This window comes from Lithobates pipiens, unplaced genomic scaffold (genome assembly GCF_037356315.1).
Source record: "Lithobates pipiens isolate NorthernLeopardFrog02 unplaced genomic scaffold, aLitPip1_a1.2 Scaffold_25, whole genome shotgun sequence".
Lineage (NCBI taxonomy): Eukaryota > Metazoa > Chordata > Amphibia > Anura > Ranidae > Lithobates > Lithobates pipiens.
This window is the reverse complement of record NW_027507787.1, coordinates 97,604,168-97,627,685: the sequence shown is the minus strand read 5'-3', so window position 1 is coordinate 97,627,685 and position 23,518 is coordinate 97,604,168. Positions and strand designations below refer to the sequence as shown.

At 46.2% G+C, this 23,518-nt stretch overlaps 1 protein-coding gene across 1 annotated transcript in view; it reads right to left on the bottom strand.

Annotated features, from left to right (window-relative positions):
* The window catches only part of LOC143930436 (zona pellucida sperm-binding protein 4-like), a 113,036-nt gene that overhangs the window by 35,132 nt on the left and 54,386 nt on the right, over positions 1-23,518 (bottom strand). The window contains exons 3-4 of the mRNA XM_077454751.1: positions 13,121-13,514; positions 12,561-12,704 (exon numbers count right to left, since the gene is read on the bottom strand). Of these exons, the coding sequence (XP_077310877.1) occupies positions 12,561-12,704; positions 13,121-13,514 (538 nt within the window). The remainder of the gene's footprint in view (positions 1-12,560; positions 12,705-13,120; positions 13,515-23,518) is intronic.

Genomic DNA, 23,518 nt, shown 5'->3' with positions numbered 1-23,518 from the left:
TATGCTGAGCCCAAAGGCAATATCCTCATGACCTTTAATATCGATAGGATAAAAATCTGATAAACGTATGAACCGAAGACCGAGTTGAGCCATAGAGGCCTGATGATGCACCACCTAAGGCATTACTCGCCCTGGATGAGTGTGCTCTTAATATGTGAAGCAAGAATTTTCTTCTTTAAGCTGAAGCTTGATCAATCACTTGACAAATCCATTTGGAAAAATAGTGGATCTTGATGCTGCCTGTCCCCATCTTGGACCCTCTGGCAGCACAAATAAAACCTGTGTTTTGTGAACCTGAGCGGTCGCCTTTAGACTCTGATCGCTCTTACTACATCAAGAGGCTGTAGTACTTTCTCTTTCCTAGATTACGGGCTTCTGGGGAGAAAGGAGGAAGAATAATATCTTGGTTTAAATGAAAACCTGTTACCACTTTTGGTAAGAATTCAGGATGAGGACATCAAACCACCTCATTTTTATGCATGATGAAATATGGCTCTTACAAGACAGCCATTAGATCTGATACCCTTCTAGCAAAAGAAATGGCAAGCAAAAAAAGATCCTCTCTTGTCAAAGAACCAAGCTTTCAACCAAGGTTCAAACAGCTGATTCAAAGCAAAGCCGAAAAGACCAATTTTAAATCCTAAGGATTTAAAGGTGCCTTGATAGGGGGATAAACCCTGTTACCCCCTGACCAAGCTACACACCAAGAGTGGGAAGCAAGAGGCCATAGGAAAAAAAAAAAACAGACATGGCCTGGATCTGGCTCTTGATAAAAGTCAAGGACAGCTCAATTTCAGATCCCATATGCAGGAATATTGTCTATTGACATACTTCCTGGGGTGCCAACCCCTGGATCCATACCAAGAAACCTATGCCTTCCAGATTCTATAGTAAGTGATTCTGGAAGCTGGCTTCCTGGCATTAGTCAAAGACACTACTGAAGTAGATCACCCACGTTCTTTTATAGAGTGTGATTCAACAATCAAACCTGTTAAACTCCTTGTCCTTAACCGCTCGAGATCCACGCTATAGCCGAATGACGGCTACAGTGCAGACCTGCTTTGCCAGGACGATGTCTATTGACGTCGTTCCGTACACAATCGGCCTGCACGCCCCCTAAGGGGCACGCACGGCGCGCTCCGATCAGCGAGTCTGAGACCCCTTGCCAAGTGATCAGCTGTCAGCCAATGACAGCTGATCATGTGACAACAGAGCTGGTAATCGGCCATTTTTCCTGACCGTGCGAGGAGAAAAAAAAAAACAGTGGCCGTGATTGGGACATTAGTCCCGATCACAGCCAGCTTATCAGTGCCCACCTGCCCCTGCCAGTGCCACCCAAATAAAAAAGTGCCACCCATCAGTGCCCACAATCTGCCTCAACAGTGCTGCACCCCAGTGCCACATATCTGTGCCCATCAGTGCCGCCCATACCAGTGCAGCCTCATCAGCGCATTTCAATGAAGGAGAAAAAACTATTAAACATGATTTTATTTTATTTTGCATCTTTTTGTTTAGCAAAAAATAAAACTCCCAGCTGTAATTAAATACCACCAAAAAAAGCTCTATTTGTGGGGGAAAAAAAAATGATACAAATTTCATTTGAATGAATGAAATATTTGTATAGCGCACAATGCAAACTGAATCGCCTCTAGGCGCTGTGGCGAGCTTTGATCATCTGCTAAAAGAGGAAGGTCTTGAGTTTTTTCCATTTGGGTACAGTGTTGTATGGCCGCGCAATTGTCATACAAAGTGCATCAGTGCTGAAAGCTGAAAATTGGTCTGGGCAGGAGGGGGGTTTGAGTGCCCAGTAAGCAAGTGGTTAAAGTAGGATGAAATACCGGACCTTGTGCAAGAAGGTCTGGCTATAATGGCAGAGTCCAAAGGACTTCTACTGCCCTCTTTATGATCGATAAATTAAGATCTTCTGGGACCCGGCTGAGGCCAACAGAATCGCCTCCTTTTGTTCCTGCTTAATCCTGCAGAGAAGGCACGGAAGTAGCAGAGCTGGAGGAAATGCATAGATCAGTGAGAATTGATCCCCTGGGAAGACTAATGCGTCTGTTCCACCTGCTAGAGGACCCCTCGTTTGACATAAAGTTGTCAACCTTATTAATGAATCTGGACGTGAATAGGTCCATGTCCGGAGTACCCCATCTGACCTATTGCTAGGAAGATGTCAGGGTGAAGAAATCAATCATTCTCCCGGAAATTGTTGGTGTCTCAAATAGTACACCTGAAATATTAAAATTGGAGATAGGCAAGCAGTGTTGTGTTCTGCCAAAGCTAAAACATTATTCACCTCTTTTTGGGCTGCACGACTTCTCGTGCCTACCCTGGTGATCGATGCAAGCCACCGCCGTGGCTCTGTCAGACTGAATCATGTCAGGACAGTCCCATAATCTGACCGCCAAGATTCTATGGCCAGATGTACTGCCTGAAACTTCCAACAAAGTTGATAGGCAAGGTCCTCTAACCTGGACCATCTCCCCTGGACAATCCTCTTCCAGGGCTGCTCCCCAGCCTAGAAGGCTGGCCTCTGTTAACACCTTGCAAGATAAATATTTTCCCTCCTGCTGGATAACCAATTTAGGCTTTGACCTATGTTGGGAGCCAAGCATATTGGAAACAAACAAGGCCTGAATCTTCTTTCTTCCAAACCGACAGGATGAGGTCTTGAAGCAGTCTGAATAAAACTGCATGTAAGGTACAGCCCTGAAGGAGGCCACCATTTCCCCTAAAAATCTCCTGCAGCCGAAGGAATTTTCCTTTATCCTGATAAATTGAATTAGTCCTACAATGGAACCGATTCTTGTCTGGGGGTAAGAATGCCTTCTTCTGTATGGTATCTATAACCAGCCCCCAAGTAACCTCCTTGATTGTTTTAAGGAGAATCTTCCTAGGCTGATAATCCAACCTAGAGATTTCAGATATCTACAACCGAGATCCGTTTTTAGACCCAAGACTGAATGATCTATTAAAAGTAGATCCTTTTAATAGGCTAATACCGTTATGCCTTGAGCCCTTAACCTGGCTAAAAGGAGGTGCCAGAATCTTTCAGAACACTCGTAGTGCTGTGGCTAAGCCGGATGGCAGTGCCACGATTGAAAAAAATTATTTTATATTTCAAACCGCAGAAATTTCTGGTAAGCGGGAAACTTTGGCACATGGAGATCTGAAACTCCCCTCCTTGCAGGATGGACTCAGCCAATCGAATTATGAAAGGATCGGATGTTCAAGTGCCGATTCAGATTTCTGAGATCTAGAAAGGGTCCTACCATTTGGCTCAGACCTTAAAAAGGTTTGCGCAAAAAAAAAAAAAAACCCTGTTCCACTAAGGGAATCTGATATTCACTGGGATAACACTTGATCCAGAGGCCAGAAAGACTTCCTTTTTTTTCTCTGAAACCTTAGGAGCATTCTTTGAGGAGACGGACACTCTTGCCTAAAGACTGCCGCATCAGCAGCCCCAAGGACCCCACAGGCAGCACCCAAATAGGACCTGAACCCTCAGATCAAAAGCCGACTGGGCCATCCAGGCTCTTGAAACTCTAGATGTAATCTGAAGAAAGTCGCAGAAATCCCTCTGCTCTTAACATTGTTCCTGCCAGACCTTGAGAATCGCAGGACCTTTCCCCTCACCCAAACGAGTGGGGGTGCTCCTTCATGAGAAGGCCTTAGCATTCTGCTTTATGGGCTTTCTGCCCCCAAGATCCTGGTGCTGCCCCTGGGAACTAAGGCATAGGAGAGGTTGCACGATTAAAAGGAGAACTGTTTGAACCTCCTTTTACTGGTAAAGAGAGCTTTACCCCTTTTGGATGTACTTATCCATTCTAAATAGTCCTACCCCAGGAAGGGACACAGACTGGCCAATGGTTTTCACCTGGTGCTTTGGCTGATTAATATTTAAGCAAACCTCTGCAAAAATGCACTAGTCCAAGTACAAGCCATAGGTCTTCCACAAGCCATAGGTCTTCCACAAGCCATAGGTCTTCCACAAGCCATAGGTCTTCCACAAGCCATAGGTCTTCCACAAGCCATAGGTCTTCCACAAGCCATAGGTCTTCCACAAGCCATAGGTCTTCCACAAGCCATAGGTCTTCCACAAGCCATAGGTCTTCCACAAGCGATCGAGTCCTTCATAGCAGCTGTGAGACACAGTGCATCAAACCCACCAGCCCCTTGCCGGGCCTGCTGATCAGACAGAACTTTCAGGTATCTCACACCTGTTCCTTAACCCCTTGGAGTCCATATTCCAATGCATTGGTGTGACTCAATGTGCGCCACCAAAATAGTGGAGCAGACGTTAAAGGGTTAATGGACTGAGCTACTCCAATTGCAACCAGAACTGCACAAGACATCTTGTCTTTAAAAAGGAAAATCCAACCTTAAGTTGCTGGATCCTTTAAGATCAGTGCATTATCCACTGGACATGCGAGACTCTGCTCACTGAAGTGATTACAGCATTAATAGCTGGAACCCCCAAAGAAATGTTCCCATTCAGAATACATAGCTATGCATGAATAGGAAAAACATCCCCAGGTGGGGGGGAGGTTCAAATGAACCCTATTAGAGGTAGATACCTCAAGAGCCTGTGCTGCAGGCAACAAAAGGGTTAAGTTATGGAGTAGACAAACACCTGACTTGTGCAGCTACTCCCTCCCAGTTAGGATCCTCCGAAGAGGAAAAATAAGTATCTTCCAATACTTGGGAAGACCTACCTGATCCCCAGCCTCCTGCACCTAATACAAAAAGGGCCCAGAGGACTAGATGGGAATCTGCTATGTTTAGTCCTACTATGGAGAGACATCATGGTAATCTTTTAAATGGTAGAAGAAGAAAAAATCTGTTTGTATGAAATACACAGGGACAGAAGTGTTCCACCCTTGACTGTTCATCTGACTGGCTGTATTTTTTACCTCTTGGGGGAGGAAGACATTTTAGAAGGGTTTTTAGTTTGTTGGACCAGTAACTCCTCTAAGGGGTTAATGGTATACCTTTTTCACTCCTAGCTTACAGTACAAAGCAGAGGCAGTTTCAGCAAAAGAATGTTACACTTGCTAGGCTATAGTACAGTACAATAACTGCTATTAATCCTAGCTATACAGTACAATGTTGTCAATAAAAGGAAATGCCTGTGTCACCAAACCTGACCAACAACCACTCTGCTGTCCCTCCACCGCCAGACTGCAGGGGCATCTGACGCTATTTAGCCACACCCCCCCACACAAAATCAGTCCCACCTTCCTCTTTCAACAGGGAAGTGTGTGAGCGCTGGCATCATGGCTGGCAATGGGGGGGGGGGGGGTAAATCCTTCGCCTGATGAGCAGACGACCTACCCAAAAAACATTTTTTTTTTTTTTTAAAAGGCAGCTGGCTGGCATTAAAAGGATCAAAAACCACCAATCTGGGGGCCCAGGAAGTGATCAGAACCCCACTTCATATCTGAGGGTCTGAGCTGGTTTGAATGGAGAGAGTGGAGCTTCTGCTGTTTCCAGCATCAGAATGGTGAGTGCTCAACACAGCCTCCAGTGGTGACACAGACATGACCTGACAACACAATACATGGAAGGAGAGATTATCTCCCCTACCTTTCCTCGCAGCAAGGTTTATCAGAGAGAAAAAAAAAAACCCTCTTCGCCCTTCACGGTAGGCTCCGAGACCTTGACAGGAAACCTTCAGGAACAGGGGTACGCTCAGGTATTCCCGCAATCCTGGACCGGCGAGAAGACCCTGCCAGTAAACTTTTTGGCTTTACTGCCAAAAACTACTGGATCCCAGGGCCCAGCTTTAAAAGCATTTGCAAGAAAAACCTCATGTCTTTGGATGACGAGGCACGGGTACCATTCATTTAGTCCATTACGGAAACATTACAGATCCTGTCAGGATGGCTGGCTCTCAAAGGATTACTGCCTGTGGAGCTCAGTACAACACATCCTTACACATGCCTTAGACACTGGTGAAAAAACTGAGGACTCCCAGTAATGGGAGTGGTTATGTGGGGGAAGTTCATGCCTTAAGGGGCATGCCAGTGTCCAGCACTTGATATGCCGATATAACCTGAATAGTTATTACTATGGCTCTGTGTCCCCTGATGCAAGAAAAGAAAAGTCAATGTGCACAACTATTAACCCAGCTAAAGTCAATACTTTGTAGAGCCACCTTTTGCGGCTATCACAGCTCCAAATCGCCTTTGATAAGTCTATGAGCTTGCCACATCTTACCACTTGGATTTTTGCTCATTCCTCTTTGCAAAACTGCTCCAGCTCCTTCAAGTTGGATGGTTTGGGCTTGTGAACAGCAATCTTTAAGTCTGGCCAGAGATTTTCTAGTGGCTTGAGGTCTGGGCTTTGACTAGGCCATTCCAACACATTTACACATTTCCCCTTAAACCACTCAAGTGTTGCTTTAGCAAAGTGTTTGAAGTCCCATTGTCCTGCTGGAAGGTGTAGAACCTCTGTCCTAGCCTCATATCACAGAGTTGTAAAGGTTTTGCTCAAGAATATCTCTGTATTTAGCATCATCCATCTTTCCCTCAACTCTGACCAGTTTCCCAGTCTCAACTGCTGAAAAACCATGCCCACAGCATGATGCTGCCACCACCATGTTTCACTGCAGGGATGGTGTTCTTTGGGTGATGTGTTGGTTATGCACCAGACATCGCGTTTTCTGTGATGGCCAAAAAATTCAAGTTAGACTTACCGGTAACTTGTTTTCCAGTAGACTTTCAGGACAGCCATCCGAGAGATCCTGGCTCCACCTCCCAAAGGAAACACCTCCATCAGAGCTTTTTAGGGAAGTCTCCACGCAGCCTTCCTCAGTTTGTAGAGACTCTCCAACCCCTGCTGCAACACATAATCGACAGTTAATTCATAGTATTACAGCAAATCACATACACCACAGGGCAGGTTATTGCTGTCCTGAAAGTCTACTGGAAAACAAGTTACTGGTAAGTCTAACTTGAATTTTCCAAAACGACTCTCAGGACAGCTACCCGAGAGGATTACCGAGACTTACTCCACTCAGGGCGGAACAGCCTGTAAGACTTTCCTCCCAAAAGCCTAATCCCCAACCGATAACAGATCTAGTCTTATGGCAGGCAAATGTCGTTAGACTTGACCAGGTAGCAGCCTTACATATCTGTTCGGGGGTGGCGCCAGCTTTCTCTGCCCAACTCACCACTGTAGCCCTTGTGGAATGAGCCCGGACGTTCACTGGACTCCTCTGACCAGCACAGGCGTATGCTTCTGAAATTGGCATTTTCAGCGATCTGGCTATGGTTCCTTTGGATGCCTGCTTTTCCCTTTTTAGTGCCAAAAAAATGAAACAAAAAGAGCATCCGACTGTCTTAAGTCTCTAGTGGCTTCTAAATAACTTAGAACTGCCCTCTTAACATCCAAGGTGTGGAAATGTTTCCTACCTGATTGATTAGAGCAGAATGTAGGGAGAACTATCTCCTGGGAACAATTTTGAAGCAATGCCACTTTGGGCAAAAAATTTTAAGGACTAACCTGTCCGGAAAAACAAAAAAAAAAAAAAAAAAATAGAACGGTTCCCCGATTGATAATGCCTGCAGCTCACTGACTCTGCGAGCTGAAGTAATGGCTACTAAAAAAAAAACGGTCTTCAAAGTAATCCATTTCAGGGAGACTGAACCAATAGGTTCAAATGGGTCCTTAGTCAGGGCCTGTAAGACAATAGATAGGTCCCAGCCTGGGCAGCTTCTAGATACTACAGGTCTAGAGAGCGCTCTAAAAAACCTGATCACCAAGGGGTCCGATGCCAACGGCTTCTCCAAAAAGACCCCTAACACGGCCACCTGCACCTTTAGGGTGCCGATTGCTAACTTACTATCAGCACCTTCCTGTAGGAATTACAGAACTGAGGCAATTCGACTTGGTGACCTAGCTGAAGTCTTGCACCAGGAGTTAAACACCTTCCAGGATTTAAAATATATTGCCCTAGTAACTTTTTTCCTAGTGGACAATAAGGTAGCAACCAGCCTGTCCGTCTCCAATCAGTCTGAAAACTTCTGGATTCAAATGCCACTCTGCCTCTAGAATGTGGTTCCTGCTGAGAAAGTCTGCCTTTTTGTTCTGGGACCCTTTTAAATGGACTGCTGATAAGGACAGAGTAAACCGCTCTGCCCAGCCCAGGATACTTTTTGCTAAAACCTGCAGAGCCCTGCTTCTGGTTCCTCCCTGTCTGTTCACATATGCCACCACCGTGGCATTGTCCGACAGGATCTGGACGTGTGCTTTCAAACCATGTCCGTGAAGGCCCATATCACCTTCTCCACTGCCTTCAGTTCCCTCCAATTTGAGGACCTCTGTGCCTCTATGGACCATGAGCCCTGGACCCACTGGGTGTCCACATGGGCCCCCCCAACCCCAGGCGCTGGCGTCTATTGTCAGCCGCACATGGAACGGGAAGGACCATAACAGGCCTTCTGAAAGTAACTGGGTTTCTCCACCACCACAGACCCCTTCTTACTGAGGTGGGGATCCTCACCAGATCGTCCAGAGAACTGACGATGATCCCCCTGAAACATCAGGTCCTGAATTAGGGCCTTCATAGCAAGGGCCTTGACTGGGTCCCTGGGAACATTGGTGACCAGGAATCTTTGAGAGGGGCACTCTGTAAACTCGATTTTGTAACCCTGGCAAACCACCCTCAGGACAAAATTGATTTTGAGTTATGGTCTTCCACTGAGGGAAAAACTCCCGAAGTCTCCCCCCTACTCTGACCAAAGTCATTGTGGCTTGGAGGTGGACGCAGGAAGATTGAGAAGGACTCCCCCTTAACCCTTGGGCTTATGTGGCCAAGACTTCCTCCCGTTTTGCGTCCCAACCTCCACTTGACCCCTAGGTCCCCGGAAAAAATGCTTACGCGCCTGCGCTGGCTTTTTCTTTATGGGAAAGGACTTCTTCCTGTCCGCTGTTCGGTCCAAAATAGAATCCAACTCTGCACCGAACAATAAATCCCCCGAAAAAGGTAAGCCACATAGCCTATTTTTCGAGGCCGCGTCCCCTGGCCAGGACTTCAGCCACAAGGCCTGTCTAACCGAATTGGTCAGGGCGGCTGACCTGGCTGACATACGGACAGATTCTGCCGAGGCATCAGAAATATAGACAATAGCCGCGGACAGAGTAGCAAAGGAATCCAAGATCTCTTGCTTAGGGGAATCAGCCATAATGTGAGATTTTAATTGGTTAACCCAATGGTCCAGTCTCCTTGCCACACAGGTCGTTGCCATGGCTGGTTTCAAATTTATTATCACTGACTGCCAGGCCCTTTTCAGAATCAGATACATCTTATCCATAGGTTCCTTTAAAGTGCCCATATCTTCAAAGGCTAGATCTGTTGATTTTGAAACTTGGGAAAATTCTGAATCCAGCTTCGGAACCTTGTTCCACACCAAGTCTGGGCTATCTTCAAAGGGAAATCTCTTCCTGTGAGATCTTGGGGGGGGGGGGGGGGGCAAAAAAAAAAAAAAGTTTTCTCCGGCTCCAACCATTCCCTTTTAATCATGTCGGACACCATGGAGTGCACCGGGAAGGTGCGAGATCTGGTATCTCCTAGGCCCGCATACATTCGATCATGCAAGGATAGCTCCTTTTCCTCTTCAATACCCAAAGTGGCATAAATCACTTTAAGGAGGCCCCCCACTTCTTCCAATGACAACTTGTACTTGGAAGCTGCGTCCTCATCCTCTTCTTCCTCAGTCTGATTCTTCTAGGGCCAATACAAAGGAATCCTTTGAGGTGCCCTGGGACAAACCTCCCCCCCAACAGCAACTGCGAACCTCCCAGTTCTAAATGAGACTGCTGAACTTTAGACTCCCCCAACGTTCCAGGTTCTTCTAACAGCCTAAACCTGAAAGCCTGAAAGGTTGCTTTAAGCTCATCATTAATGGATGATACCAAGTCACCACATAATGACGGGGACTCCTCCCTGACTAGGCTTGCGATACAAGTCGCACAGAGCGTCTTGGTCCATGTTCCGCTGAGTTTTTTCTTGCAAACAGGACATCTCCTTTTGACCGGTTGAGCACAGCTCTTCGCCTAACAAAAACAGAAAGACAAGAAAAAACCCCAAGCTTTTTTTTTGCAAACAAATGCAAAAAAACACCCAGGTGCAACTAAGGGAGCAAACCAATTCCCCAGTGCCCTTGCAAGTCGACACCCCCCAGAACCTTCCACCATTGCCCACCTAGCAAGGGAGGGAAAGGGAGGATGAGAGGGGGTGCGGGGAGTTAGGGGGAAAGAAAGTGTGAACACCTCCCCCTACACTGCCGCTGGTCCCAGATTCAAAAAGGCTGCTGCGCCCGACCGGAAATAAGGCGCCAGTTGGTCCTCCTCTCTTCCTGCATTCTAATGCCAGGAAATGATGCAAAACGCCGGAAGTCCCGCCCCCCACACCCGAAGGACGCGGCCGAGCCCTCTCGGCTGCCCAAGACAAGCGGCCGCGCTCCCACGATGCAGCTCGTGCTGCACGCGGGAGATTTGAAAAAAAATAAAAATGTGGTCGCCACTCTGACCAGGGGACGGAGGAACTCCTGGCTCTCCCCGAGCAGGGAAGGAGGAGGGGTTCCTCCAGGTTGGAGGAAACACAAGAAACTGAGGAAGGCTGCATGGAGACTTCCCTAAAAAGCTCTGATGGAGGAGGAGTTTCCTTTGGGGGGTGGAGCCATGATCTCTCGGGTGGCTGTCCTGAAAGTCATTTTGGAAAGTTCAATTTTAGTCTCATCAGACCAGAGTACCTTCCTCCATACATGTTGGGAGTCTCCCACATGCCTTTTCGCAAACTAAAAAAACGTCACATTTTGTTGTTTGCTGAAAGTAATTGCTTTCTTCTGGCCACGCTTCCACAAAGCCCAACTCTATGGAGCCTACAGCTTATTGACGTCCTATGTACAGATACTCCAGTCTCTGCTGCGGAACTCTACAGCTCCTCCAGGGTTACCTTAGGTCTCTGTGCTGCCTCTGATTAATGCCCTCCTTGCCTGGTCTGAGTTTGTGTCTGGCCGTCTCTTGGCAGGTTTGCTGTTGTGCCATGTTTCCATTTGGTTATGATAGATTTGATGGTGCTCCTAGGGATCAAAGATTTTTTTTTTTTTTTTTCTTCTTAACCTAACCCTGACTTACTTCAACATTGTCCCTTGTTTGGAGAGTGCATTGGTCTTCATGGCAGGTGTGTATATGTAATCACAGATCATGTGACACTTAGATTGCACATGGGTGGACATCATTTCATCAATTATGTGACTTCTGAGGGAAATTGGTTGCATCAGAGCTTTTTTGGGCTTTATAACAAAGGGGGTGAATACATACGCACATGCCAATTATAAGTTTATTTCTGAAATATTAGATATGTAGATATTTTTCTAATTTTACTTCAACTTGGACTATCGTGTTCTAATCCATCACATATAATTCAGATAAAAAAAAATTGAACTAAAGGCTGTAATGTAACAAAATAGGTAAAAAGTCAAGGGGGTGAACATGTTTGCAAGGCACTAACTGAATTTGTGTTTCTGGTTTTAGATACTTGGAGCCTCCAGCTTGCATTTAGGGTAATTGTCATGTAGTGGTCGTCACATCCTCCATATTTGCAACCTCGGTGGGTGCCAAGCAAGGGTCGCTTAATAGGCCTGCCCCGGGGTGGGTTCTGGGCTACACTGGGCACCTTGTACAGCCACAGCCATGACCCGGACACATGACTAAACATGAACAAAGTCAAACTCTTGATGCCACGTACACAAGTCACTTGTGCATTTAGGAGGGACACGCAGAGCCAATGCCCTGTCCAGCGTATCACCGCTACCCAGTAACAGAAGGACTGCAAGTTCCAGCAATCCTACATTGCAATGCAGAAGGCTCCTGGACACAGACTAATAGCAGCTATACTGAAACCCCAATGTAATAGAAATATGTTGATGAGAAAGTGTAAATAGTTTAATTCAGGAGTTTAGGCTAGGGTTAGATACCATACAGCAAGTGACAATGAACAGAAAGCGAGTTAGCCGCAGGATCATGCTAATGGGAAAAAAAAAAAAAAAAAAAAAAGACGCAAGCTGAAATAGAATGTGTGTGAGTGCAGATATACTTAAAACCAAAATCAAATTTTTTCCTAATGGAACCAGGCATACAGTAAGAAGTACTTGCTTTTTCTGCTTTAGTGCTGCAAAGGCGGTCGCCAGTGCTGGCAGGACCTTTGAGTCCGATTGCTCCACACATAAGCAGCGACCATAGTCTCCAGCAGTTCAACATATCACCTGCACATTGCTTCAATCAACAGGGAGGTAGAGCACTGTTCATTAGAGCAGGGAGTATGGGAGGGCATTTCAGACTCCTGCATTCTGCCCACTGGAGACCTGGACTCCTGCTTGTGCGAGTGCAGTGATCTTACTCTCCAAGGTGCTGCTAGCACTTAGTACTTAACACTTGCTGTAGCATATTGATTACAGTATATGCAGCCTATATACATTACAATAAAAAGAGAGGGATTCCATTAAGGACCAGTTTGTAGACTGCCAATAGATTACATTAAAAAAACTCACCTGTATGTCCATAATAGCAAGGTGTGATGGGATCTTGAGGATCATGACAACAGTGGTAATGCAAACATGTGTCACGGGAAACACTAGAATCCAGGCATGGGACCCTTTCATTTGGCACAGAGCACTGCGACTCATTTAGGATCTCTGTTAAAAAGGAACACAATATATTAAGGGGTTAGGGCACCAAAAAGTTGAGTTGAGCCATAACAAAGCCATATAATGATAAAGTGGACGTAAACCCCTACATATACCCAGGGACGCGATTAGCCTGAAGCGTTACAGAGCGGTAAGATGTACCCTTTTTCTGCAGCTCACTGTACACACTATAGAGGGATATGCTTTGTTCATACTTCATGTCTGAGGTTTACAACCACTTTAAACTACAGGAACATCTCAATCTACATCCCATAGGGAGAGAGCAATTCAGCCTACCAGTAAAACTGTTTTGTAACAAACAGTTTTTTTTTTTTTTTACAAACACTGCCTTTATGTTACCAAAGTGACAAATACAAAAGAAAACCTAATTACATCTTTCTCTGACACAAACATACTGATCTCACCTGGATAGGTTTGTGATCTAGTTGTAGTTTGCAGTACAATGGGCAGAGGAATTTTAGTGGTCACATTTTTCTTGCTTTCAGCGGTCACATCAGGTCCCTTTGTTCCAGGAACTTTGCCAGGAGGAGTAGTTGGTTTTTTATCTTGGCCTTCGCCCTGAACAAAACTGGTTTTAGTTGACAACGTTGCATTTTCCAAAACCACACTTTTTTTGGTGAAAGTGCTGCTGAGTGGCGTTGTCCAAGTGGGCACAGTAGTCAGCTGAGGCATTCTGGTACTCCTTGGCTTGTGTGTAATCACTCGAGGCTTCTTTTCTTTTGATATAGAGCAAGCAATATTTATGTCCTCACTTTTCTTACTTCCAACCAAACGCACACGGAGGTACCATGTCTCTGCCTACCAGGAAGAGTGAATAAAGACTTTCTACTAAAAGTAGGACTTCCGTTAAAAAAAAAAAAAAAAAAAAATGTATGCAACTTATCTTATAATCAATATCTAACTGCACTCATTCAGCAAGGATACTGACTGCACTAACAGAGCACCAACCCATTACACTTAAGGAATAAAAAGACTTGAGAAGCACAGGTACTCCGGTTTCCTCCCACACTCCAAAGACATGCTGGTAGGTTAATTGGCTGCTGTCCAAAATTGGCCTTAGTATATGAATGGGGACCTTGGATTGTGGGCTCCTTGAGGGTAGGTGCAATGTAATGGGATAGGGACAATTGTAGACACTCACTCAGGTTGAACTGGATGGACTGGTGTCTTTATTCAACCGATGTAACATTCAATTAAAGATGAACACCAACAAAACTGAAATTCTTCCCCTGTAGTGTGGCTGGTCTCGCATGGCAAGTGTTGCTCATTTATGACTATGGGACAAAAAAAGCAGATTTACCCAGCCCCACAGGTTTCTCTGCACCACTAGACCAGTCCCTGCAGCCTCTTCTCCCCTGCACTTTGGAGGTTTAGGGTACGCTGATGTCAGCAAGACTGACGAAGGGACTATAGCCTTGCACTGGAAGCAGGGACACAATTGCCAACCCCCTTCCCAATAAACCACAGCATTTAACCATTTCCATCATGGAGGTTCCAGGGTCATAAACTTACAAATGTTTTAGACCTAAATAGCCATTGAAAGGACTGCATTTATATAGCAAATTAACATCCACCTGGTATATTAGCCATTGAAAATACAATTTCCATCAAAATAACTACCTAGTTATCCATCACCAGCATGGTAAATGTGGTCATGCGACATGTCTTTCCAATATATTGTATGTAGCCATTGTACAAGAATTTTTGACTTTCTAGAGTAATGAGTTTTAGGGCTCATGCACACAGGACTTTTTACAGCTGCTGTTGGGGGTGTTTGACATTTTAACTGACTCTAAAAGTCCCTCCGTGTTAGCCTTTGTGTATGCACGCAAATTGTCAGAGGCGTTTGGAGGCACAAGCGTTTAGGGGCAGAAAACCCTAGTTAGGCTTACCGGTAACGGTAGCTGGAAAGCGCGCAGCTCCACCCACTTTTCCCAGGAAACACTGCAGATTACTTTAAAGACCGGTCACTTCCACCATGGCCTCAGTTGTTCATAGAGTACCTCCAGCCATGCTGAAATTAGATAAACAGAACTTAGCAATAACACTACATTTTTCAAATACAATCTAGGGCGGGTCATCGGCGCTGTCCTGAAAGACTCATAGAAATACCGTTACTGGTAAGTCTAACTAGGGTTTTCTTCCTTCGTCTTTCAGGACAGCACCTGGAGATCAGTACTTACTCTCGGGTGGGACCACCGCCTGCAGAACCTTTCTGCCGAACGATTGATCCAAAGCCGATAGCAGGTCCAACCTGTAGTGGTGGGTGAAGATGGAGAAACTTGTCCACATAGTCGCTTTACAGATCCGACTCGGAGAGGTCCCTTCTCTTTCCGCCCAGGACGGCGCTACTGCACGAGTGGAATGGGCGAATACCCCTGTGGGAGGAGGCTCTACTCCGGATGCTCTCTAGGCTTCCCTAATAGCCGTTCGTAGCCACCTAGCTATAGTATTTTTGGAAGCATTATAGCTCTTACATGGTCCTGAGAACAGGACGAAGAGAGTTTGACCTCCTGAACTTTGTAATCTCTAGATAGTGTAATAGACACCTTCTCACATCTCTCTTTAGAATTTGATGGTGAAGGATAAAAGGTAAGTAGAATTATTTCCTGTGTTCTATGGAAGGCTGTTGAGACTTTTGGCAGAAAACCCGGGTCAGTTTTTAGCACTACCCGGTCTGGAAATATGCAACGAAAAGGCTCTACTATAGATAGGGCTTGTAACTCGCTTACCCGTCAAACTAGTTTTCTTTAATGGCAATAAAATCAGCTAAAGCGACCATAACTTGATTGTTGCTTCCTCTGGGGGTTCAAAAGGTTCTCTGGTCAACATCTGTAGAACCAGTGATAAGTCCCACTTCGTAAAAAATTTAAGGTATTGGCCTAGCTCTGGTCAATGCCTTAAAAAAAAAAAAATAAATCTAATAAGCGGTTCCTGAGATAACTGTCTCAAGAAAAACAGATAACGCGGCCACCTGGGCCTTCAGAGTACTGGCTACCAACCCTAGCTCCATACCCTCGTGGAGAAATTCTAGAACTGAAAGTATCTCCTGGGGAGGGAATTCTTTTGATAAGCACCAGGAGTTAAAACGTTTCCATGTTTTAAAATAAATTGCTCTAGTAGTCTTTTTTCGACTCCCTAAAAGGGTTGCGACCAGCTTATCAGATAAACCCTTTTTTTAGGATCTGCTCGTCAGTAACCACCCTGTCAGATTGAGTTGCTTGATATTTGGATGCTGAAGAGGTCCCTGGGTTAGGAGATCTTTCCAAAGCAGAAGCACCCAGTGGGGTCCCACAGCAATCCTCTGTATGGTTGCAAACCACGTCCTTTTGGGCCAGAAAGGAGCCACTAGAATCATACTCGTGGTCTCCCTTTGCAATTTCTTCAGAACAAAAAGGGATCATCTGAAAAGGAGGGAAGGCGTAGCACAAGTGGAAGTTCCACGTTTGTGCTAGGGCATCCAGGCCCCTTGATTGGTCTTGTCTGTTTAAATAAAAGGCCTTCACCTTTGTGTTGCTCTGATGCGAACAGATCTGAGGAAATCCCCATTTCTGTTAGTTCTTGGAAAACTTTGGGAGTCAGAGTGGAGTCTGAACCCCAAATTTTTTCCCTGCTCAGAAAATCCGCTACTAAATTCAGGTCTCCTTTTATGTGTTCCGCTGATAGGATTGTTTTCTGCCCAGGACAGAATCTGACTGGCTAAGGATAGCAGCACCCTGCTTCTTGAGCCCCTGTCTTGTTATACAAGATACAGCTGTGGCGTTGTCGGATAAGACCTGGATATGGAGACCCAGAAACAGCTCTTTGAAGGCCCATAGTCCCAACAGGGTGGCCCTTAGTTCCCTCCAATTGGAGGATCCCCTGGCCTCTGACTGTCCAGCTCCCCTGGGCCATCTGTCCCTCCAGGTGGGCACCCCACCCCCAGGAGCTCGCAGCCGTTGTTAACCTCCGATCTACTGGAAAACACCAAAGTAGACCCCTGTCTAGGTTTGAGTGACTCCTCCACCACCAGAGCTTCCTCTGAACTTGAGGGGGCATCCTGAATAGCTTCTCCAGGGACTCTCCATAGGACCAATTCCTCAATATTGCCCGTTGGAGATCCCTTGCATGGAGGCGCGCCCATTGTACTGCAGGAATGGATGCAGTGAGGAGACCCAAAACCGACATAGCTGCCCTGATAGAAATTGGCAGGTTTGTCTGGGTCCTCTTCACTGCACTTTGAACCTTTTCTATTTTCTCTACCGTGAGAAAAACTCTCCTGTATGGAGTCGATGGTGTATCCCAGGAATTTTGTCGACAGATGGAATCATGTTTGATTTCTCCCAGTTTATCAACCAACCGGGACCTTCCAAGTGTCTTTTGGTCCTTCTCAAGTCCTTCTCTAGTAGATTTGTATTGGCAAATATTCCCTCTACTCTGAGGGGGGCTAGGGCCCCTATGATTTTTGTAAATATCCTCGGAGATGAGGACAGCCCGAATGGAAGAGCGCTGAACTGGAGATGTAGGACTGAGCTTCCCGTCCTGACCGCAAACCTTAGATATTTTTGCGATGCTATGGCTATAGGTACATGGAGATACCCATCTCTTAGGTCTATGGATGCCATAAAACCGTTTGGCATCAGGAGACTTTACCGAGAAAATTGTATCTATTCTGAATTTCTTGTACCCGATTTGTTTAAAATCTTCAAATTCAGAATCAATCTGAATTTGCCTGATTGTTTCTTTACAAGATAGATGTGTGAGTAACACCCCAGCCCTACCTCCTCGGGGGGGAACATGTGATCACCCTTTGTTGAATCAATTCCTGTAAAATAGAAATCACGGCTACTGATTTTTATGGGTCTCGGGGAGCCCAAGTTAAATAAAACCGAGCCGGGGGGGGGGGGGGGGGGGGAATAATGAAAAAAATTCCAGCCTGTAACCCTCTTATTGCTTATTGTTTTGAGGATAAACAGACTGTTATTGACTTCCACTGTGGAAAGAAGGTCTGCAGCCTTGCTCCCAGTGTTGGAAGATGGTCACTGGCTCTTTGGGTTTGGGGTAGGGGGGTGGAACACCCTCGACTTGCCCCTCCCTCTAAGGCCTCCAGGGCCTTTTATATCCTGTCTCTTTAGTTTCCGAGGTTTTTCGAAAAGCACGAAAAATTTTAGCACCCTGACGCGCTCACCATCCGAACCCAGAAGGTATGAGGCTGTTCCAATAGCGCGAGATACGAATTCCAGCCGTGTCTCAGCCTCTGCCGCCTGTCTAGAAGAGGGTAGGGACTCCCCACAGCCTAACCCCCCTCGGTATGAAGGAGCGCGGACTCCGGAGCAAACCCTGCGCGTGAAGAGAGGAAGCTGGGCCAGGTCTGTACAAGCAAAAAGACCAACCGGTATGCCTCCAACTCTCCCCACCTGGAGAAAGTGCAGCACCCCCTGGTTCCCTGCAGCGCTTCCACCATGTCCGGAGGAAACACTACAACTGAGGCCATGGTGGAAGTGTCCAGTCTTTAACCACTTAAGGACCGCCGCATGCCAATGTACGTCATCACAATGGCATGTACGTGCTTGCCTTCCAGGGGGTGGGGGGTCCGATCGGACCCCCTCCCGCTGGATGCAGTGGTCCATTTCGCTTCAGGAGCAATCTGGGATGAGGGGACGGCCGTTGGTTTCTGGCCATCCCCTCTCGATCGCTCCTGGCGAATGAGAAGCTTCCTCCCGCTGTGTATAGTAAACACAGGCAGGGAGGAAGTGATGTCATTCTCCTCGGGGCAGTCTTTTTGACCGGACTAAGAGGAGAGCACTGAAAGTAAGTGCACCAAACACTACACGAACATATAGGCACACAAACAGCCCCCCCCCCCCATCACCCCCCTGATCGCCCCCCCCCCCCCGATCCCAGTGTCATTTATTTACTGATCACTGCATTCAGTGTCAGTTTTGACAGTAAAAAGTGTCAGGGCAGTTAGTGTTAGGTCCAGGGTAGCCCCCTACCACCCCCCAATAAAGGTTTAACCCCCTGATTGCCCCTAGTTAACCCTTTCACCCCCTTTTGCCAGTGTCACTAAGCGATCGTTTTTCTGATCGCTGCATTAGTGTCACTAGGTAGCTATTTTTTTTAGGTTCACCGCCAGGTTTTTATAGCGCTAGGTACCCCCATATACTACCCAATAACCGTTTTAACCCCGATTGCCCCTAGTTAACCCTTTCACCCCCTTTTGCCAGTATCACTAAGCGATCGTTTTTCTGATCGCTGCATTAGTGTCACTGATGCTGCTAGGTAGCTAGGTATTTTTTTAGGTTCCCCGTCAGGTTTTTATATAGCGCCAGGGACCCCCATATACTACCTAATAAAAATTTGAACCCCCTGATTGCCCCTAGTTAACCCCTTTCACCAGTGATCACCGTATAAGTGTTACGGGTGACTCTGGTTAGTTTGCTTTTTATAGCATCAGGGCACCCACCATTTATTACCCAATAAAGGTTTAACCCCCTGATCACCCGGCGGGCGATATCAATTAGGTTTTAGGGTCAGGGTCTGCGTCGCCCCAGGCGCTAGGTTAGTGCCAGTACCGCCAACACCCACGCGCAGAGCATAAGGCTGCCTTCACACTGGGGCGGTATTCAGGCGTTACAGTGCTAAAATTAGCGCCTGTGTAGCGCCTGAAAAAAACCGGCCCCTTTCACTCCAGTGTGAAAGCCGGAGGGCTTTCACACTGGAGCGATGCACTGGCAGGACGGTGAAAAAAGTCCTGCTAGCCGCATCTTTGGAGCGGTGAAGGAGCGGTGTATTCACCGCTCCTACCCATTAAAATCAATGGGACACCGCGGCAATACCGCCGGCAAAGCGCCGCTGCAGCGGCGCTTTGCGGGTGGGTTTAACCCTTTTTCGGCCGCTAGCGGGGGTTAAAACCACCCCGCTAGCGCCCGCAGACCGCCGCTAAAACGACGATAAAGCGCCGCTAAAAATAGCGGCACTTTATCGCCGACGCCGCTCCCGCCCCAGTGTGAAAGCAGCCTTAACCTCCCATAGTGGTATAGAATCTGAACAGATCAATATCTGATCAGATCTATACTAGCGTCCCCAGCAGTTTAGGGTTCCAAAAAAAAACGCATTGTTAGCGGGATCAGCCCAGATACCTGCTAGCACCTGCATTTTGCCCCTCCGCCCAGCCCACCCAAGTGCAGTATCGATCACTGTCACTTACAAAACACTAACCACATAACTGCAGCGTTCGCAGAGTCAGGCCTGATCCCTGCGATCGCTAAGTTTTTTTTGGTAGCGTTTTTATATTTAAATCCGGAAGGCGGTGCTTGGTTTTCGGGGTCCCGTACGTGGCTAGGCTCCCAAAAAGTCCCCCACATGTGGTATCCCCATACTCAGAAGCAGCAGAATTTATTTTGGGGTGTAATTTGACTTATGCCCATAGCATGTGTGAGCAATATATCATTAAGTGACAACTTTGTGCAAAAAAAAAAAAAAAAAAATTTTTAATATTCCTGCAGCTTGTGGCAAAATATAAAATTTCATGGACTCAACATGCCTCAGTAAATAGCTTGGGGTGTCTACTTTCCAAAACGGGGTCATTTGGGGGGGGTTTGTGTTATTTTGGCATTTTATGGCCTTCGAAACTGTGATAGGTAGTGAGGAGTGAAATCAAAAATTTGCACCCTTAGAAATCCTGAAGGCAGCGATTGGTTTTCAGGGTACCGTACGCGGCTAGACTCCCATAAGGTCCCACATATGTAGTATCCCTGTACTCAGGAGAAGCAGCAGAATATATTTTGGGGTGCAATTCCACATATAACTATGGCATGTGTGAGCAATATATCATTTAGTGACAACGTTTTGTAAACTTTTTTTGTGTCATTTAATCACTTGGGACAAAAAAAAAAAAAAATGGGCTCAACATGCCCCTCAGCAATTTCCTTGGGGTGTCTACTTTCCAAAATTGGGTCATTTGGGGGTTTGTACTGCCCTGCCATTTTAGCACCTCAAGAAATGATAGGCAGTCAAATTAAAAGCTGTGTAAATTCCAGAAAATGTACTCTAGTTTGTAGACGCTATAACTTTTGCGCAAACCAATAAATATACGCTTAGACATTTTTTTACAAAAAAATAAAAAAAAAATAAAAAAAAAAAATAAAAAAAAATAAAAAAAAAAATCGCAGAGACAATCAAATACCATCAAAAGAAAGCTATATTTGTGGGAAGAAAAGGACGCAAATTTCGTTTGGGTACAACATTGCATGACCGTGCAATTACCAGTTAAAGCAGTGTGAAATTGTAAAAAGACCTCTGGTCCTTAGGCTGAAAATTGGTCCGGGGCTGAAGCGGTTAAAGTAATGTGCAGTGTTTCCTGGCAAAAGTGGGTGGGGCTGCACTCTCTCCAGGTGCTATCCTGAAAGACTTAGGTCTCTTTCACACATGCGGATGGTATGTCCGTATTTCATCCATCCGTTTGCGGATGAAATACGGGCCATACATTCATCCCTATGGGATAGCGGGTGTCTGCGGATGAGCATCCGCAGACACCCGCTATTGTCCGCCTCCGCTATTGTCCGATTCTGCAGACAGAGGAAAATCCTATTTTTCTGTCCGTCTGCAGAGCGGATCGGATGAACACAGACAGACGGTCCGTGCTCGTCCGATCCCCATAGAGGAGAGCGGAGAGCTGACAGGGCGGTCCCCGCACAGTGTGCGGAGACCGCCCTGTCCGCAGCCGGCTCAGCGGGGACAACGGATCGATCCCCGCTGAGCAAGATCATCACGGGGCGGATCTTTACTGATCTGCCCCGTGTGAAAGAGGCCTAAGGGAGAAAAAATAAAAAATAAAAAAACACACACACACACTTCCACACAGCCTGTGCTATCAGGAGCAGTAAAAAAAGCTGTAAAAGTGAAGGGCGCGTTTGATGTTTTTAGGCATTTACCTTATATAGGGAGTGTTTTTAATGAACGCAGGAAAAGGCGCAGTAAAGCTTTTTAGTGTTACTTAGTGGAACCTAGTATTCACATCAAAAAAAGTTAAAGAAAAAGGCAAGACTGCTGGTTCCCAATCAATTTACTCAAGTCAGTGGGTGAGCATAATAACCATGCAATTAGCATTTCCAAAGAAAAGATCAGTGGCAGCATCCATATTTCATGACATGATTCCATCGATTTTAGCTTTAAGTCGTGAACATAACAGGTGCATGAAAGCAGCCCAAGTTTGGCATAGATTAAATGAATGTTTAGTCAAGATCAAAGTAAACAGTGGCTTGCCACAATAATTAACCCTCCTGGACAATTGTCTAGCACCCCTACAGGGCCCTCATTCCATATTGCTAGAAGCCCTCATTCATGTTCCCCTCCTCTTAGGATTCCAAGTGTGGGTCACATGAGAGGCCTACCCCAGGGTGGGTTCTGTTGGGCTAGGCACCTAGAACAAGGTCACTGCCTTACACATGGGGTACCTTTGCTTAACAGAAGAGTAAACTAGTTGACGCTTCGTGTTAACACACACACCAATACCATGGTTGCATTTAGGAGGGACACGCTGAGCCAATTGCCCTCTCCACCTGTTCAGCATATCTCTGCTCCCTCATTTCCTGTAACAGAATGGAACCCCGCCATGCGCTTCCATGTGTGTACTCAACTATTTCATTCACTGCAAAAATACAGTATACACACACACACACAGTCGCCTAGTGGATTACCAAAAATACCATTCAAAGCACATAACAGTGTTATACTCACAAAAGTGAGTCTGTCCCCCGAAACGCATAAGCTTTACCGTGTGGCCAGTCACCCACCTCACCAGTTTGAGCATTGTACATGACAAGCTTGATTTTATACTTGTGTGCATTTAATAAACAGCAGAAAAAGGGCACCTGGTTCAGTGCGATAGTAAAAGCAACACTTTATTCAGATACACTTACATAAAAGTATCTTGCAAGCTGCACACAGGGTGGACGTGGATCACTAAGCAGTCAGCTGTCACGAGGGATGAAAAGACCACTGTGGGGATAAGCTCAGACCCGCCGTATAGAGGTATAACTGGCAGCGACTCCAGGTCTCACAGAGCTAGCAAGAGACCAAATCAGGATGGGGCAGGTGGGCAGACGGCTGACTGATTGGCGATTCATATCCATCCATTGTGCAGCTTGCAAGACATTTTTATGCAAGTATCTGAATAAAGTGTTACGTGCTTTCACTATCACACTGACCCAGGTGCCCTCTTTCTGCCGTTTGCGTTTGTCTGAGGGAACTCCCATTTCCTGCTGGGGAGCTGCCAGTGACTGCAATCCCCATCCAGCTGTAGATCCATCCAGCCTGTGGACTTCTTGATATTCTTTACTATTGACTGTATGGACTAATTAATTTTGGTTACAGTGTTTCCCACTCCGTTATTGATAACTTATGGTCCTCTATATAGCTTCTAGTGAGTGCTGACACTACCTGGCAGTTCTGTGTGATACATTGATTGTATGCTTTTAATAAAAAACTTATTTTTGGTAATGCCCTAGGTGTTTGCACCCTTTTGTGTATAATATATATATATATATATGGAAGGACCACCCAGTCTGAGGAGTGCTGCATCACTGAAACCATTTCCCACAATAGTTCTGTTTGGGGAAGTGCTGGAGTTGAGCATTGGATGGCGTTTTTGGTTCTTCCTCTTCCATACGTGTGCTAAGGCTGAGAACCTCTGTGGCGCTGACCTGCTTCTGTTGCTATGGGAGACCGAAGGCTCATGGAGAGGGTGACAACATCCGACTGCAAGAGGCTGCACCATCTGTCAAATGCACTTGCATCAGGCTGCTGGTTACTTGCATTAC